Source organism: Sparus aurata, chromosome 8 (genome assembly GCF_900880675.1).
Source record: "Sparus aurata chromosome 8, fSpaAur1.1, whole genome shotgun sequence".
NCBI classification, from domain to species: Eukaryota; Metazoa; Chordata; class Actinopteri; order Spariformes; family Sparidae; genus Sparus; species Sparus aurata.
This window is the reverse complement of record NC_044194.1, coordinates 31,121,719-31,141,990: the sequence shown is the minus strand read 5'-3', so window position 1 is coordinate 31,141,990 and position 20,272 is coordinate 31,121,719. Positions and strand designations below refer to the sequence as shown.

Below are 20,272 nucleotides of genomic sequence, written 5' to 3'. Positions count from 1 at the left end.
TTGTGTTTGTCATTTAATGACTTTTCTGACTTGACTTTCAGTGTGAGGGGAGTTTTTTTTACATTTGAAAGAGCACCGTATGTAAATGTCAAGTGCTAGATGTCTCCCTCTGTTCATGAAAAGCAGAAGGACTCCTTAAATACATGTTTCACTTCCTCATATCTGGTCCTTTAGGGGGGACAAACAAGAGTTTCTTTTTTGGTCTGACCCCAGTGTTGTAATCAAATACTAGTCTCACTTGAGTGCCACTGACTCAGAGATATTCGGCACTGTGGGTAAGATGGTACTATCTCATGCGGGAAATAAGGAAATGAAATTAGAATGCAACCCACTCTCTTTCACTTGGGTAAAACTTGGGGTCAACCACTGCTTCCACTGACCACATGCCCCTTGTACTAGTATTAATGTCAGCACTGGGTGTTATACTGACTAGTTATCTCCATCCAAGCTTTGACTGCAGCACAGTGAACGACCATCACTTGCTCAAATAACGACACAAAGACACAGATAAAGAGGGGAAACTCATTTGTTTCATTAAAAAAAGCAGAAGAAAATGAGCAGTTTGTTAAAGAAGCTTAGAAAGAGAAAAGCTATTGATCCCCCAGACACATTACAGAGACGAAGCTGGATGACCCCATCGAGAAATACCCTCCATCCAAAGACAAAAATCAATACAAAAAAAAACAAGAACATTTGAGACAAATTATAGAAATCAAATTAGAAAAGGAAATCAAAGTGAGGCATCACTTCTACTGAGACTACAAGCCTGAAGCATTATTACAGTACATGCAGCTACAAAAGCTTGGAGCTCATCTTGGACTCGCTGCGTCCTGGCCGACTACAGAACAATTCTCCCCTGGATTTGAGATGGACAAAAAGGGGGCAGTGATCAAAAATGTTACAAAATATTACAATTATTTCAGGAATTCTCAAAATACAAACATTTCTCCACAATGGACCCATTGGTTAGCTTACTTTATTCCAAAGACACCAAAATAATACATGTGTCATGGCTGATTAAAGAAGTAAGAGTGCCCTGTGAGTGTAAATATGTGTAAATGCTAATGTTTGATATCGTTTCTCCATCCCTCCTTGATCTTTATAATCTGTAATCCTTAACTGACATCTTATTAGCGTTTGCATTGAACACAGGGGATACACAGATCATTTTGGTGTCTATCATCTTAATGCTTAACAAGTTAGATGACCATCAGGAGAATGTGATTGCCTTGTGTGTTCCATCAGTGATGCCGTTTGTTTCAACAATGATTTGAGAAAAGACACAAATGATAATAGGAATCCCGGTTGTGGTGTGCTGTCCTCCGCAACAGTCCTCCCATGCTGGGCTCCGTCAGGTCAACCTGCAGTGTGTCGGCTCACGGCGATGGCAGTGTGGTGAGTGTGTAGCTCCACAGAGGGCCTATGAAGGCTATGACTGATTATTTCCAGTTGCTTGATTGTCATGAGCAACAGTATTATGAAACACTGTCCTCCTGTGGAGATACTGGGCTCTCATCCAGGACTGTCATTCTGTGTACCATGGTCCTGAATGGCTACATGATAGAACCTCGACATTTCAGTCACTCAGGTGTTCATAAAACGCATTTTATAATTTTCAAATTTGAAAATAAATACACCAGGAGAGTGTATGGTAAATAAACTCACTGTACACTGCTAAAAGTGATCATAGTGGAGCATTTAGAGCCAGAAATCTTTCTCAAGACATGGGTGAAGAAAAAAACAGAGCTGCCCAGTGAGCCAAAAAAAGGTTAATACAGCTTTTTATTGTGTTACTTTATACACTCATCTAAGTTATTGTTTTTCAATCTTAAAAATCATCAAATAGATTGCCTTCCATCTGGTGAGTTCATTCCATTTAATGAGTGCCTAAGTGACTGAAATGTCAGGCTCCCCACCACTATCACTGCATCAAGGATAGGACTTACCATGAACACACAACCCCGATTTTAAAAAACAAAACAAAATGGAATCAAAAGTTGTGGGATGGGCCAAAAACACCCATTTGCAACATTCCACATGTAAACATGTTCATTGGTAACAGGTCATGGTATCATGATTGTATGGAAAAATTACTACATGGGCTCAGGAACACTTCAGAAAAATGTGGCCAGTAAACACAGTTTGTTTATGACTGCAGTTCAAATCAAATGACTGCATTCGGTTTTAAATTGTGTTTTACACAGTGTCCCAACTATTTGAGAATCGGGATATTGTGTAACACCAACACAAACCAAATGTTGCAAAACTGTCTACAGGCTTTTTGTTATCAAAAATATGCAAAAATACAAACAGAACAATAAGCAGATCAAGATAGAAAAAATATGTAAAATGAATCACCTCCACTTCCCAGCGTTTAAGAATAACGTAAAAGAGTAGAACCATGAAGATGTAGCATTACACAGGACCCACTGTTCGGACGCTTGCTGCACTGCCTCTCCACACTTACTTGCGTGATGTTGTGTAATAGAATAGAACATTTAAAGTGAGTAAAGGTTGTTCACACATTTTTTACATTAGCTATCACTGCGCCCCCGAAACACAACTTATCTACCCTGAGAGCAAATTCGCAGGGAAACTGTGGCACAGTTCTGTAACTCGCTTTAAACCTGTAGTGTATTTACATGACTATTTACCAAGTAAATAACAGGTTCTAGCATTTGATCTAATTTGAAGTTCACCCTAATCAGAGTGGAGAATCTAAAGAAAACCCCAACAAATCATGGTAAAGCTTGAATTTGAAAAAAAGAAAGCACAGATAGAAAACTTAGTCATTTGAAGAATATATTAGTCATAATAATGTGAGTCACTGAGAGAGTGTCAGAGCAGCCAGGTGACCTGTGGACTCATACTGCATGTAAAACAGTTGAACACAACCAGTATGCTGACATGCACGAATGCACGCACACACGCACAGCTGTAAACACATACTGTACTGTCCTTCCTGTGTTACCTCACAACATATCAATCAGCACATTTGTACACCTAAAATATAACGCAGTGAGCTGCCCAGACATACACACACTTAGTGACAGTTGAGAAAGCTCCTCTTCAGTACCATGAAACAGGCAGGCAGGTCATAAAACTGTTGTAAACATTGTCCACCATGCAGACCATGGAATCAAACAGTGTCTGAAGTCCTAAAGTGTAACAGTAACACGTGTTTTATTCAGAGCAACAGGCTTCTACATTAGGGATCTTTTTCACAAAGAAAACAAAAGATAAGAAAATAAAAATACAGCATGATTTTGGTTGGTGTCCATGTCGGCAACATGTCGACACACCTTCATGATCCAAGTGTTCCCAGTAACAAAGTGACTGATCCGGAGGTTCCTGCTAACATGTTAGCATGTAGTGTTGAGTGTCAGGAAACACCCAACTCATCTTTTAGAGAAAAACTTGTGAATTTTGAGAGAGGAAGAAACACAATCTCCCCCTTACATATTTAAGGTTGGATTCATAAGTAATAAAGCACATCCTCGCTCAACGCAATTCACTCAGAGGTTTGGTTCCAACAGTCTTCCATGGTCTGGTTAGCTACCAGCTTATGGCAGCTAATGTTATAAATGACATTACAGACTTAGTTTGCGGACTTTTTAACACAACTAATGTTTTCATTTTTAGATTTGGCTAAATCTCACTTAAAGGAATGGTTTACCCAAAAATTAACACTCAGTCATTACTACTACTACTCACAAACCATGCCCATAAAGAGTCAGGTGAAATACAGTAGTCCACCAAACATTTCTAGAGTTTCCCAGAAAAAGGATTGTACCTTTTTCCTAAACAACTGAAGTAGTTGTGGCTACATACCGCTCCTCTGGCGTAATACTCGTCTATGGAAGCCCTGAGATCCCCAATTGATTTGAAAAGCTGTTTTAAAGACAGCATTTTTGCTGTTTGCTAAGCTAAAAGTGATGGCGCACACCGTGTCTGAACTGGGTGTTAAATCTTGACAGCATGTCAAAGGTATACATAATTGCTTTTCAACTTTCCATCATCCTCGGAATAAATAAATAACGACTGTATTGTTATTCCTGGGTGAACTGTTCCTTCAAGATACTAATGATTTAATTTTACACCTGCTTCCACATTCATTTCAATAGTTTGAGGTAATGGCAGTGGCCTATCACTCAACATAGCGTCTGTTCACAGGGAGCACCATGGCAGCAGGTCTACAGGGGGCGCAAGCAGAGTCGTTTAACAGTTATACCGACTAAACACCGTTGCTCACAATGTTTCAGCTCCTGTATGATACCATGATCTGTCTGGGTCTGTTACAGATTGGGAGTTGAATGTGATGTTATGCTGCAATAACCATATTATGAGTGAACATATTTCCAAGGTTGCAATGTAAATTTAGTTTTAGTTTTCACTTAAAGGTACTATATGAAAATGTTTAGTTTGAAACATTAAATAATCCAAAATCTAAAAGTGTGACGTTATGTCAGGTAATAGGACTGCTAACTGCACTGCCGACTAAGCTAATCAGCTAACTGCACTTACAGTCATTAGCAGCAAGTGGTTACTCTGGTGATATGCTGCCTCCTATTTGTTTGGAGTATGACTTTGACAAGTGGCCAATTCTTACACATTGCACCTTTAAGTGAAGCATTTAGACGTATGGCTCTTGTCTCATTTTGCGCCCTACAGAGGGAAATAAAACTTGCATCTGTTGCAGTTCGAAAGTTTTGCTTTCAGTCTGAACTCACCTCAACTTAATATTTTCGCACTTGTGTACTCGGTATGTCGAATTAATTTGAAACTTGTATCATTGTTAGCGGGCTGTCTCAATCTTTGGGACCAATAATAACTTTATAAAATGTGTATGTGTAGAACTGGCGTGCTAAATAAGGTGTGCGCAGTTTGTAGGTCTTCAAAACGTTTTTTTTTGTGTGTTATGAGGTTTTGCAGTTGCATCACAAATATGGCTGTTGTCATGGTGGTCCCTCAGACAACTGATTGTGCTCAAACCAAAAACTGGGCTGTATACTGTATTTTGACGAGTGCTCAAACCAGACATGCTTATAAGACAGTAGTGGCTTGCTAACAAGACAGCCACAGTGGTTTGTTAGCTAACAAGCTGACAATATCTACCCTCTCAATGATAGGCAAGTCACACGTCCTCCAATTTGGCCACCAGAGGGTATGTTACATCACCTGAAACCCCTCTGTACATGATGTGTACTGTAAATCCTCAGTATGTTCCTGTGCATACCTTTATGTTTGTTACGTGTTGGAGTCCCACATGCACAAATGTCACACTGGCATACAGTAAGTGTGTATTTTTTAGGGCAATATGCTTCTTGACTTGCCAAGCATCCAGACTCAAGCAAGTACTACGTGTATCAAGCCTCTATATTAATGTTGTAAACTGATACCGTTTCCCATCATGCATCAGCAAAACCTTGAGAGTCCTTTCATGGATGAAAAACATGCTATAAGCATTGCATCAAACATTTTTTTCTCTGGTTTCATGTCCCAATACAATACCTCTTATTAGAAACATACCATATAGTATTAAACAGGCATTTAATCTCCCTATAAAAAGTGATGTGGCGACAATAGAAATTGTATCATATTATTTCTCTCTCCTTAGAAAGACTAGTTTAATATTTTTGTTTTAGAAAAAAAGACACTTGTTGAGGTTCCTGGGACTGATGTGGGAGCAGTAAGGTGAATGAACTGACCAAGAGCCTTTCAGGAAGGAACACAACACAAGGACACAGACGGTCAGTGTAAAGGCCAGTCAGTAGCTTCACTCTCACTACTTAAATAGTGTTTTCCTTTTTTTTTTTTTAACACAGTCACTAAAAGAAAGAGGATCCAACAGTCCCTGAAGGTTGAATCATAAAAAAAAGAAAAATCATCATTACACTACAGCTAAAACAAATCCAATAAAAGGAGTGTGTGTAAATTGGCTACATGAAACAATTCACTGTAAATAAAACCCTCTGGATTAGTTCAACAAGGAGTGTTGGAGGAGCAGAGAAGAGAGGCCAGGCGAAATTCAACAGTCAAAATGTCGATCAATCGTGTTTGCGTTAGGTAGTGTGTGTTTGTGTGTGTGTGGGTGGGTTCGCCAGGAAGATGAATACCTTTCTGGCTTTCTGAACTAAATCCCCCTGCTTATCTCTCCCCTCCAGACTCTTTCTCTTTCATATCACTCCTCTGCTGTCGCTCTCCTCTACCGTCTTTATATGTGTCGATCCACACAGCGCTCCTCTGGTGATTCATCCGTCAATTCCGCTGTCCTTTCAAACCTCTCACAGGACTGCATTTTGTGTGTCTCAAGCAGCTCCATATCTGTAAACTCTTTATCTTTTCGTCGTCTGTCAAACCTCCATGGCAGTAGAAAAAAGCCCAGGTGGTCAATCAATCTAAGGCTCCTCTTCTCCAGTGGCCACAGCCAATCGCATGGCCACAGACAGGTGGTCGGTGACGCCAGCCAACTGGGTAATGAAACTGAACTCCTCCATTTCCTGCGGGAGAGGGGGAAAACAACTGTTAACAAGTCGTCTCAATCTGACCGACCTTTTTACCCATTTTTTTTTTTTATAAATCTTTAGAATTTAAAAGCTGTATTTTTGACTTTCTGGCCACTAAGTTTGTAGTTCTTTCATGCTACATAGACAACATGTTCTTACTCCTAACTCCTCCAATACGACAGTTTGATCGGTGGCCTTAAGCTTCAAACTGGGATACTTCAATTCGCACATGCGGTGATCCACGTTCAAGTGAGCAGTCGGTTAGACCTTCAAAATAAACTTTGCTGACAAACAGTTCACATATCATTACGTATTATGACATGACTTTTGGACAATTTAGGGTTTAATGTTGTGAAATGGTTAGGTGTTTAGGCGGTTAGGTTTAGTAAAAGATTTGGATTGAAATAACGTTACTTGTGTAAGTTCTGTCATGGCATCATTTTTATGAGTTCATGTTACACAATTTACCTAAGTGAATGTTTCCTATGTGAAGTCCAGTGACCTCTGACATTGACCTTTTCTCGGTCTTTATACTAATGCACTTGAAGGGTGCTTCCAGAAATGATGCTATTGAGGGGTACCTACAGCGTCAGGCCTGATGCGTTGGGAGTGAGAACGGGCTGACATAGAACATATGTACAGTTATTTTTATACAAATAACATCTGGTTCTAGATATGCTTGACTTTCTCGACCAGCCAGTCACTAAATTTGTCGGTCTGCTGTGTGCTGCTGGGCACATAGCATGCGGTGGGGTTGAACAGAATGTTTTCACTTAAAACTAAAGTTACTGACTGCAGGGTTTAGGGCTGTAAAAGCAAACTCATGAGCGAAAAAGTCTAAGCAGAACTGCACTGCACTGCGATTATTCTTTCACAATACATGCAATAAATCTGACCGATTAATGTTTGAATATAGCAATATTAAATGATAATTCCCCCAATTTAACATTCACAACAGTGGTATAGAAAAGGTGTAACAAATGCTTTATAACACGTTGAAATGTAGTTGTAGGCAGATTTAAGTTATAATCGCTGTATTTGCCCCCAAGTATAACTCTGGAGGCTGGTGTATAAACAAATATGACTTTTGTGTACATTTAACAAGTCAAGTTTTTCCAGGTCAAACTCAGAAAAAACACTTCATGATCGATCTGGCTTACAGACTTGTCCATGGTCTTATCCAAACTGTTAATACACTGAAAATATAAAGCACGTTATTGTCTAATATGGGTGCTGCCCTGTGTTTCCCCGGGCCTTGCATTCACACTTCCCTTTACTGGAACTAAGGGGACTTGTTCGAACCAAGAAAAACAAACCCAGTACTGTGGAAAAGCATAGCTACATATTTCATACTGTCAATAAATTGATATTTCTATCAATTATTACTACCACTACTATTGATGGATTTACATTTTTTCTTCACTGATGATTAACGTTTGAAACATTTACATATATGAGCACCATTGGCGACAGTTCACTCAAGTGAAAACAAAAGCAGATCTAAGTTTTTCACCAAAAGTGAATATAAATCAACAGAACGAACATAAACAACACACGAGGAAACGGTAAAGAAAATGCCACGATGGCTTCAAGTGGTGTGAGGTTTGTTTATGAGGAAGCAAAATGACTTCATATGTCAGCAGTTTCACATGACAGTCAGCATCGAGTGGCATGTTACAGTAACTCAGTCCTGGCACAAGGTGGCATCAGGTGGCTGAGAGAGTCAGACACAGACGGAGATGTTCTATGTAAATGATGTGATTTGGTTTTCCAATCCTCTCCAATCCCTCACACAGACTGACAGCCATGACAGCATTGGCCTCATTCCTTTCCCTCCCAGTTTGTATTGCTGTAATTCATTGTTCACCCCTTTTGGTTTCATGTCTTTAAATCTTTTTATCCTTTTAAAAAGTCAAATATTCTCCTGTGGTATGACATCGTTTCAATGGCTGCCAGTTGTGTTTCACGTGGCTCACAAACACAGGCGTCTGGCAAGTTTGTTGTTAGAAAATGAATGAGGGCAGAATGAAGCACATCGCTTCCCTGCTGACAAGAAAATGGCACACAATGCATCAGAGTTCTTGCACTTAGGTTCTCTCAACTGAAACAATACTTTCACCCTATTAAGCAGACTTACAGTATTGATGTTTCATACAGCGTGAGATTGCAAAATGTGTTGGAAAAGGCAGCTGCACATTGTTACTGGTCGGTGCCTGCTAAAACCTTCGTCATTCATCATCACTGGAAATGTGTTTTGGTTTAACATGTGGAAAGGAATCTTTTTTTCCTGCTGAGAGTTAGAAGAGAAGATGAACATGCCTTGTGTCCTAACAGTAAATATAAAGCTGAAGCAAGGAGATATAGCTTAGCATATAGACTGGACACTAGAGGAGACAGCAGGTTCTGTCCAAAGCAGGGCTGTTCAGCTACAGATCGTGTTAGAAATGCCTCAGTCTAAAACACTGAAATCAGGATCAGGGTGAACAAAAGTCACTGATCCAATACAACATAATTCATTTAATAAAACTACAGGTTGACCAGTATGTTTTTTTCAGGGGCAACACTGATAATTAGAAATCAAATTCAAATTTGTTAATTTGTCATTAATTTTATCGGCAATCCAACAGAAAAATCACAGATGCTTACCAAGCAGCATCCCGTTACACTGCACATCCATAACATCACATAACTTAACACAGCATGTTTACAGCAGACAGTTTACAGCTGTTGAAAAGCTTTGTCCGACACACAGAGTTCAGGTATTGGAATTGGTATTGGGAAAAGAAAAATAATATCCCAGCATGTCTAACCTAAAGGTAGTAAAAAATCCCCTTCGTTATGTCAGACAAAAACTGAAAAACTTCTTTGTGAAACCAAATATTTGTTGTTTTGACATTTTGTTCTTTGTAGGATTGAAAGAAATGAGTTAACGAGCTGCTGGCTGTGTGCTTATTGATGCTGTTGCTGTGATTTAGATTAGAAAATCAATCGCATGTCTGTATAGTGAATATGTATTGATTTAAAGGTACTTCAGGGGAAATCAAGATGGTGTTTGTATTTTCATGTTACATTATGGGACAGGATGATGTTTTCATTTCATCTTTCTGTACTCCTCTACTGATCCATACCAGTTTCCAGTCCTGCTGCAGGCCCTCATCGCTGTAGAGGATGTAGTCGATCCGTCGTCCGTTGCCCTTCAGCGGGATTTTCCTCCCCTTCTGACTGCTGGCGGGACACTGGCTCTTACTAGGAGGAAACACCAGGTACTCCTTCCTACCCTCCTCATTCTCCATCACTCTGACAAAGACAAAGGAAATAGGAGAGTATAACTGGAGTTTAGACACTGAGACAGACGGATGCACAGGAGGATGACGGATATACTCTTGTTGCATTATTTGAGTCCAAACGCATAAAATAATCCATAAAACAACAGGATTTACAGAAGAATGTTCCCATTTCTATTCAGATCAAGAGCAAGTGCACAGGACCACAAATCATGGCGTGTAGGTCAGTGGTCAGCTCTTGACTGGGACTTTCAGACCCCTAAGAGACAGAAGAGAATTCCAGTCTAAAACAATATATTTTTTTAATGGTCTCCAATCATGATGAAGTCTGAACATGTTGCTGTATATCCAGTAACAAAGCCAAGAGATGAATGTCAGACCCTCAAACGAAACAATAAAAACAAGTGTGTACTCCTGACTGACATGGTCTGGGTAAGAACCTGTCCAGACTACATCAGGCGTTGTGGTGATTAGCACAGGGCATAGTAGTAGAACACAACAGGGAGACTATAATTGCATGGTGCATGGATTTCTGGGCCTTTATGAGAGTATCTGCATGACCCAAGGCTGAGTTACTGATGTAGACTGTTGGTATAAAGAATGGCAATGTTGAAAACCCCGTCGCTACATGAAACAACAACAACAACCTCTGCGCTAGGAACCTACATGCTGAAAGTGGCAAGTCATTAAAACACCAACCTGACTATACAAACATAATCAAGCTAGCAGCTATTACCTTTCCTTTTGTGGTGATTTAGCCATTGTAGGGCCCACCTACCCCAGGTGCAAATTAGGTTTCCCCATGACACTTTTTTTGCAGGGGCACCGTCGCTGCATCCTGGGTTAAACACAGCCCGAGGCGATTATGATTGGTTTAAAAAAAAACAACAAATAGCAGTGTTTTCCCCTAAACCAGGAAGAGTTTTGGCGCAGCAAGACATTTCTCCAGCAATGACAAAGTGTTGTAGAGGTCTGCCAAGTGAGACTACTGTGTCCCGGACACCAAATGTGCCAGCATTACCAGTGCTGATAAGAAAACATTAAGAATTTCCATGTTAAGTATGATAGCAGTAGGCTATAATCATAGTGCCATTACACTGAGTGAGCAACTGTTGACCAGCCGGTCTGATCGCTCATTTATGTGATTGGCCACCTCAGCACCCACACTCAAAATGAATGGGAGGAATAAAGTTTTCTCCTGATTTGATTTGAATGAGGCCTCAGGGTTAAGACTGGGGTAGAGCTGTGGCTTGGGTAAGGTAGATCAGTGGGACAGATGTGTGCTTTTTTTATACTCGCAATGTGGTGACAGATAGCGTCAAGTTGTCTTATGTGAACTTGTCCTAAACATGCCCCAATAAAAATGCAAATCTCAACATTTTGAATCGAAGTCAATGCAAAGACATCCTAAGTGACAAGAACATGTTAGTGTGTGTGTGACTTACTTTTGTAAACCTTCAGGTGAACTGACCTCATCGTCATAAAGGCCACTGGGATCCAGTAAAGTACCTGTTGAATGACACATTAAGATACATGAAAACCCCCTGTTGGCAGTTATTGTGAGATGAGTCACAATAATATGTCATGGATGCAGTATCAGTTTATTTCCCATGAGTCCCTCATGATAACCACCAAAGATAGAAGTGCTGTTTTGTCAGTGGGAACGGGCTGAGGTCTGGTTTGCCACATTTACAGACCGTCCATTAGTCAGTAATGCTTTCTACAATGATTGGCCAGGTTAGCAAAAAGTGTAAAAATTATTTCTTTCTTCCACATTCCTCATTCCCACTTGACCCACTACCTGTATTCACTACTGGACAACACTCAGAGATGAGACGGGAGGAGTGAGATTGAAATCTGGGTCATGTTTTGAGCAATTGTCACAAAAAATACTTCAGCAACATACCTGCACATATGACTATCATTATTTGCTGCACTGTATTTTTTGATCGAGTGTATGCTTTACAGTTCCTCCCCTCACTATAAAGGCCAGCTTCTCCTTTTCAAGTACAGCTGTTCTGTAATTCCAATTTAGCTTCTTTCAGTGTAACAATTGAGGCATCAGCCCACCTTGTTTTGAGAGCATATATCTCAGTCTTTATGTTCCTGAGACAGATTCACTGTCATCTACAAGTGAAATATAACAGCCAGAGAGAGACAGGCACTCAGAGATCCTTTATACAATGAGGATGTGAAGCCGTGGGCTAGATAATGTGTTCAAAATGCTCCATGTGAAGAGAACGCCACTCTGAAGTTACTCCAGTCAATTCACAAGAGTTGGGAGCTCTTATGAAAAGAAGGCGTTTGATTTTTTCACAAGTCTAAGAGCAGGTTTTAGATTACTCAAACAAAGATGGTGAGGTGTTAGGCAGACTGACTGCTGCCTGTCTGGGCTGGGCTCCTTTCAGCTTGTCCGGGAAAGTAGAGCTACACAACAGACTCCCTCTTCCAGGTGGTCAACATGACCTCAGTTTCTCTCCTCTCATATATTCTGGCAGCACCAACAAGCTGAAGTATTCAGTAAGTGTGGGCAGTAAAATGGATGTTATTTTGCACCAATTTAGACCACAACTCCTGAAATATATGGTCACAGTCACTGTACTCTTCTTGTTGCATTTTTCGGTTTGTGGTTGCTAAGTTTAATGTGCCATCAAACATGAACTCAAAGGCATAACCAAACGATCTCTGATCAACAGCGATCCATTTTCACTGAATCCTTTAATATTCCCATCTTTCATCATGTGATTTTGCGCTCATGTCACTGGTGTTTCACTATGGAAGTGAAATAAGTAACAAAAGGAGAAGCCCACTCACTAGATAACGCTCTCATGAACGTTTATTACCTCCTCGCAAAACATTTTGGGTCAAGTCCTTCTCTAGACATACAACAAGTGCAGAGGCACACCTTACACAAACAATAAAATACATTTTAAATGCAAGACCTTACAAATATTATAAATATGTTCTAAGAAGTCTGTAAGTAATGTTTCTAAGTAAGCGTCCATGGGACCGTTAAAGAGTGTGCAAACTCGCCTCTGTCATGCCCTGAGTGTTTACTTGTTTTGGATGTTTGCAATTTTATAAACTTTTAGCTATGGAGTGGTCTCAGGCTACCTCTAATTCCCACGTGATTTGAATGCAGCACCAGCCCTGCATGATGTCTGTGTACTTTGGCAGGCTGGGTGGTCGGCAGTGGAAGATTCCTGGAGCTCTCAGATTTCTGCACATTTCATGAAAACCGTCGTCACACCATCAGGACAGCAGCGGGCAACTGGGCTCTCTGCCTGCATGTTTTGGCTTACTATTGTATTCATTTAGCTCTAATCTCTTTTGGATAAGCTTTATGAAGTAGGATAATCTTTGCTCCCTTTCTTTCATTGATTCATTGATCCATTGTTCTTGTCTTGCCTCCCTCTTCCCCTCCTGCCTAGATGTGCACCTCCAAACAGGAGGCACAGATATTTCCCCTGGTTCACTGCGCAAAATGTTCCTGTCCAAAATAAATAAGCCCTTCTCTCAACGAGCCCTTTCACTCTGTACTGCCCACACTGTCCCCGAAATACCGCTGGCCTAAATAACGCTTCACATCCAGACCAAAACCCTCCAGTCTTTACGTCACTAATGCCCATGTATCAGCACGCTGTACTGGGTGTATTTTAATTCACACAGAGGGTGCATCCTGATTTAGCCAGTCAGAGCCAGATTATAGGCGGCACTGCTCCTCATGCATTGTATGGATCAGCACACTCCCTGAGCCACTGACTTATAACAACAGTGTATAACAACACCTGCATTTCATAATGTGTGAATTAGTTTTTGCTGTTGATGCATGATCTTTTCCAGAGTTTTCATCTGTGAATGAATGCCTGACATGTTTATGAGCCTAAAGAACTCCAGTATATGTGACTGTGTCTCTCGAGGAACGCCAGACTCTGCTTGCGTAGATCTGTGTGTGTGTGTGTTGTTACCCAGAGCCCATGGTTTGTCCTCCCCTGGCCCCAGGCGACATGGGTCCTTGTATTGGGTAAAAAGTGCATGCTGCTGCTCCAGCTTGTCCTCTGGAAAAACACAAGTGTGCACATACAGTACAAATTTACTCACAGTCACAGTTTTATTCTATATATGACGAAAGATATGTTTCATAACTAGAACACGGAGTAATCAGTGAATAATATAGAGCAGCCTTCTCTGGATAAAGGTAATTTGTACTTCTATCTGTGATAGTTATTAAAGAAGTGATAAGAAAGCCATTTTTTTTTTGATGCAGGTTTGCTCATTTTAGTTCCGTTATCAATAAAAAAAGAAAAAGATTTAAGAGCATCAGTGAGAATTATCTTTTAATCATACTGGAAATAAAAATGAACCTGTTTTTTGTATTCATTTTAATTTAACTACATTACTACTAGAAACTTTCATTTTGTGGTGATCCTGTCGCCCCTGTAGACAGAAGATGACAAAATGAACAAACTTTGTAACCATCAAAATACCATAAAAACCAGAACAATTATTTCAAGTTGAAACTGACGTTGTATTTGTATCAGATATTTTGTCAATTTAACTCATAAACTGCGATTTTGTTGTAAATAAAATTTATTTGATTTGATTTGATTTGACTTGTTCAACATGGATAAGTCGGCATCCAACCCGGGTACAGGTTGTTTGTTTGTTGTTGATTAATGTCAGGTATGTGAAGAGAAAAAGCTGCTGTACAGCTCTTCATTACAATGATCATTCATGGAGTTATTAAAGACAAAAACAAATGTCTTTCACAATTTTTTTTCAATTATAACTGCAAATGCATACATAAAAAGCAAAAATACTTTTAACATGTTTTGCGTTTCACTTAATGATAACATTTAATTTGTTTTTGTTTTGGGCTTTTTCTTCTTTTTCTTTCACACAAACAAAGTAAAGTGCAGACAATAAAAACATGTAAAACAACTCTTCAAGGTAATCAGATATATTTGGTGAATAAAGCATGAACTGTGATGAGGCTGGATAACAGTGTCATGTAGTTTTTGGGAAAATTCACACCAATAACGCTTAGAGGAGTAAGACATTAAGATCGTGACTTATTAATTAGATGTTATTTCTCTGTGCAAGAAGCAATACTACTCCCATTATGTGTTGCTTATGAGTCATGTATTTTTACATTGTGCAATAGTTTACAATCAAGCGCTCACACTGATGGTAAAAATATTAATATTTAATCAGTTTCCACCAAGCCCTGGTAGCCATCCTTTGTTAGAACTATACGAGGTCTTGCACAGACTTCTATAGATTATACATTAATGACAAGCTTCTTGGGTTACACATGTTATGGGTGTTGAAGGGACACTGAAAGATGAAACCTCCATCACGTTAAAGGAATTGGCAAAAATGAAATGCATAGTTTGAAATACAGTTTACTGATGTAGCCCTGATGTCGGTGTACCTGAGGAGCAGTTATCAAAGTTGAGGTCTCCCAGGATGACATCGAAGGCCACCAGGTCTTCCAGCACCTTCTCTCCTGCAGGTGGCTGGGATGAGGACTGGCGAAACTCAGTCCCCCACTGGAGCAACAGGTCCAGCTGCTCACAGCGTACGGCTGCATCAGCTGGTCGTGTAGAGGGAGGGAGGCAGGTGGGATAAAGGAAGAGAGGAAGAAAATTAATACAAAATGTCTGCCGTAAAGCCAGCCAACCATGTCTGAATGAAACTGAGCTGAACTGATCTACTACAAGGAGTAAGAGAGGGGCGGTCAGAGAGGGGGAGCTGGTAGGGGTATTATCAGCATTAATCAGCATCAGTACCATGACATGAAAATGTGACATTTACATACATTCTTTTCAGATGCTGTGACACCTCAGGATGTGATGCAATATGACATGATAGAATACAAAATATAAAAATATGTACGTTATATTGAACAACCCAGCACAATGTTACGGTCCAATCCACTCTCACTCTGAAAATACAGGTTTTCCGTTTCATAAGCAGTATATCTTTTAAAATCTTTTTATTTATACAGCCCAAAAATCTGAATTGGTCTCTGAGAGTTTATCCTTAAAGTCCTGCTGCTGAACCAGCCACACCTAAGTTCTGTCTAGGGTTAGTGTGCAGAGTCCAGACTAAACACTGAACATTGAAACTAAATAGTAAAAGCTATGGCTGAACCATTGACAAAGTGTACTTAAAGGTACACAATTAAGCTTTTTTTTTTACAGGCCTATATAAGTAACTAAGAGACAGAGGTCTTCATACAGTTAAGATGCACTTTAAAGCCAAATGTGTGAATTTGTATTTGTAATTATTGAAGCATCTTGTATTTTGAGTTGTAAGGCTAAAACAGCACATTGCTTATCCAGTCCTAGATTTCAAGGACAGACTGCATAACCAAAACTATTACTTGCACCTTTAACCGCTCTGGGATAATGTCAAAACTAACCCAACTATTGCATCACTTGGCAATGCCTGCTTGTCACCTGGATCCACACACACTACATATATCATTATTTACAACCGATTTTCTGTTAATGCAACTTGTATACTGTGATTTTGTTGTTCTGTTCTGTACATGCATCATCTAGTGTATGTCTGTCCGTCCTGGAAGAGGTATAGCTCCTCTGTGGCTCTTCGTGAGGTTTGATGTTTTCAGTGAAACCGTTTTGATTAACCCAAACCACACTGAACTGCAGACAAAGTTAATGACGAGCTGGTAACACAGCGGAGAATTTAGCAGCTGAATAAGCCAAAGATATTTGCCCCAGTATTTGTTGGAGGAGAGTAAATAGCAGGTCTGCCGGGTGGTCAGAAACATGACTCCATATAAATGCTACTGCTGCTTTGTGTCTGTCGGATGTCGAAAAAGGCAACTGTTTGCTGACATAGCTTTACTATGCATTTGAGTGACATCATTTAAGAAGTCATTCTCTGGTATATATTAATTTTCTGATGACTAAACGAAAAATAACCCTAAGATCTACGTGTGTAGCTGTATGAACATAGTTTGTAAGTTTATCATCATGTTACTAATATTAGTCAGATAATGTTTAGTCACTTGTGGTGCTAATTTGCCTTGGCAGTGTGTACCTTCTCTCCTCTCTCCTGCCAGTAAATCTGATAAATTGGAGTTGGAGAGAGATGGGAGGAGGTGAACAGAGGGAGGCGGTAGGTGAGAGCCTGTGAGAGAGAAATAACAGCTGAATAGTGGAGAGTGTGAGAAACAAAGAGGTGTCAAGATATTGGTGTGTGAGTAGGTGGCTTTGGCTTTGATTACTCTCAGCTCCGGTTCAAGTACAATGTTTTTTTGTGTGTGTTTTTTGTGTTACTGGATCACTTAGAGATGGATGAAGCTGCGGGTTGTGGGGGTGTATTTGCTGTACATTTGCCTGTGTCAGCTCGGCTTTCTATGTGTGAAAACTTTTTATGTGAGGACTACTTGGCTGGAAGAATTGGATGGTGCATTTTTAGAACTGAATAATATAATAATTTATACATTTGTAACTCAACAAACAACTTATTGTGAGTGCCAAAGTAATCAGTTTGATTAGTTATTCAGACCAGCTCCCTACTTCTCACTACTAATATGGTGTAAAAGTCTTGTTACAAATCCAGATGAGCCTTTGTTCAATGTGCAATGCTCTCAGCACAATTAAACGTGTTTATTGCTGCACTTAAGCAGTCATTGTCAATTCTTGCCTTTGGGAAATTCCAAGTTTTAAAACAGGAATTCCTCCTTGAATAGGTAACAAGGTGGTAAATACCAGCGGGGGAATTTGGCCACGTTCACATGAACTGTGATGATTCATTTCAACACAAACAAGCGTCTCATGTTCATGGTAAATACATTGTTTCACTATGATGTTAATTACTATATTTGACTACGACTTAATAATGAGAAACATGTTTGTGCTGCCGACAAGCTCAACCAGCGTGGTTAACATTGATCACATCTCAAGAGTTGTTTCATTAGTCCACATTGATGCATTGACAAGTATTCACCATGTTACTGAATTTAACAAACATTAAGTTAAGTGTTCCTGTTAATGGCAACTGCAGCTTCCATGACAATAGACTATAGCGTGAGCGAAAAAGTTATAGCTCTCTATGGAATGGTCAAACAAAACAGTCCCTTCTTAAAGGGGACACAGTGAGTATCTCTATCAAATCACTTTATTTTGGGTTCAAAACCTGGTCTTTAAAACTAAAGCTACATCACACACCTTATATTGTTCATTTACACAGATCAGCCAAAACATTAAAACCTCTAACAGTCAATAACATTGATCATCTCTTTGCATTGCAAAGTTTTGATAGGTAACCCTTTGTCCTGACATCCATGCGGATGACTGGATACACTCACCACCCATCCAGACACAGTTGCAGACGAAGTACATCCCCTCATGGTACCAGCATCAAAATGTCAATGGCCTCCCAAACAGGTAAAATACACCCTGCTCATCACAAAGCCTGGAATGGAAACTCAGGAATGGCCTGAGGAATGTAAAAAAGAGCTCAAGGCATCGGCCTGGCCTCCATATACCCCACATCCCAATCTGATAAATCAACTATGGGATGCACCGGATCAAGTCCAATCCATAGACCCCCATCTCTCAACCCACAGGACTCAAAGAACCACCTACCCCGAGGTCCTGTGTCCATACTTTTACAGGCCAGAGCCAAGTTTGAGCCATGGTGTTGCCTTCATGGGTCTGACTTATTCAGGCACAATTCCCAATTGAGTGGAATTGGGATATTAGGACCCAGTTAAATTAAAGATTTGGACTTAAAACTGACGATGTGTAAAGTAAATACAGACAGTGTAAAAATGTTGTCTGATCTTGCTTTTTGATATGAAATAGGTTGCGTATTGTAGTTTTGCTTCAGCCTGCACCTTTCTGCTTTATCATAGTTTTCTGCTTTTATTATATATTATATGCTCTTTCTGCTGTAGCTACTTGTGTCATCACGCACCGACTGAAATACACACACTTTGCTGAAATCCTTACTACTGCTGTTACTACAACTGATGTCACGACCATCACACCAGCTGTTATGATAGGTGTGTAGGAGGAGAAAAGCACACAAAAATCTAGAAATGTCTGATGCGCTGCAGCTGCACATCGAAGCAACTCAGAGACTGGTGTGAAACAAAGCAGAGTGATGTCAGGTGAGAGGTTATCATCAGTGTGGTATTAGGTTGAGCATATTTAATCACACTGCATCATGTAGCTTGCAGTAATTCAGAAAAGATTATACATAACTCCAGAAAATAATCAGGTCTCTGTGCTCCTCCCCCTTTTTCCTCCCTGTTCTCTCTCTGTCATACCCCCACATCGCCCCCCTAAAGGCTTTATGTTTGATGTATCTTTAGAAACAGCCCTGGCACTGCTATATTTAGACCTGTGAGAAGCGTAGGAGGAGCCCAGAATAGTAGGCAAAGGGGGGAGACGTGTCTCTGGTAAAAAATGAGGGAGGCATCGACCAGAGGCTTTAAATAGGGCTGTGACGCCTTAAACAGCTTGAGCCAGTCGCCATGGGAACAGTAGAAGGAGGCACACAGGGGTCTTGATGCGCCCATTTATCAACTATCTATCACACACACACACACACACACACACACACACACACACACACACACACACACACACCTACACACACACACACACACACACACACACACACACACACACACACACACACACAGGCTCTGTGTGTAGAAGGATGGCTGCAGTTATCTTAGCTGCACACTAATGATATTAATACGTTTATGTGTGCATGTGCTTGTGTGCATGTATTTATTTGATTGACAGAAAAGAGCGACGGACAAGAGTTTGGACAGTAGAGAACATGTAACTGTACCTTCTATGGCGTGGAGGTGCGTACACGTGAGATATCCCACAACCCTTTGCTCCTGATGGGAGGTGCCCACGTGAACCTGCAGGGGACCAGAGACAAACATGACACGATGTCACTCAGCCATGTTCAAACGAGCAACATCAAAGCACACTCAATGCCGGTGCTAGCTTATGTAAAGCATTGGCAGGTGACAGCGATGACAATTACATCAACAAGGCGAGGTGAAACTTTATGATCTCCGGGTAGGAACTCAGTCATTAGAGCAGTGATTCTTATAACAGCAATTAGCAGGGTGTGCTACATCACAGCAGCTGGGCCAAACAGTGAATGAAAAATATGCACTATATGAAAAATAGTAAGTAAGTAAAAATGAATTAAAAAGTAATAATGTATTGCAATTCTGACTTCCATCCCTTTTACTTTCCAGATTTTAATTAGTAGAACTGAATCAAATGATCACAAAGAAAACTTTCTTATTATGACTAGATTCATCGTAATTATGATATCCCTGTGCTGTCATAATCATTATTTTTTATAATTATCAGAATTACGAGATACATACTTAATAATGAGTAGATCGTGTCACAATAAGCAACAATCACATAATAGAGAATTATGAGATAAACACATTATAATTCAATC

General features: G+C 40.1%; 1 protein-coding gene across 2 annotated transcripts in view; it reads right to left on the bottom strand.

The window, feature by feature from the left end:
* Positions 1–508: 508 nt before the first annotated feature.
* smpd3 (sphingomyelin phosphodiesterase 3) overlaps positions 509–20,272 on the bottom strand; it is an 81,684-nt gene continuing 61,920 nt past the window's right edge. For both annotated transcript variants that reach the window (XM_030425796.1, XM_030425797.1), the window contains exons 5-10: positions 19,634–19,709; positions 15,225–15,386; positions 13,759–13,848; positions 11,236–11,299; positions 9,635–9,803; positions 509–6,500 (exon numbers count right to left, since the gene is read on the bottom strand). In XM_030425796.1, the coding sequence (XP_030281656.1) occupies positions 6,399–6,500; positions 9,635–9,803; positions 11,236–11,299; positions 13,759–13,848; positions 15,225–15,386; positions 19,634–19,709 (663 nt within the window). In that variant the 3' untranslated portion in view covers positions 509–6,398. The remainder of the gene's footprint in view (positions 6,501–9,634; positions 9,804–11,235; positions 11,300–13,758; positions 13,849–15,224; positions 15,387–19,633; positions 19,710–20,272) is intronic.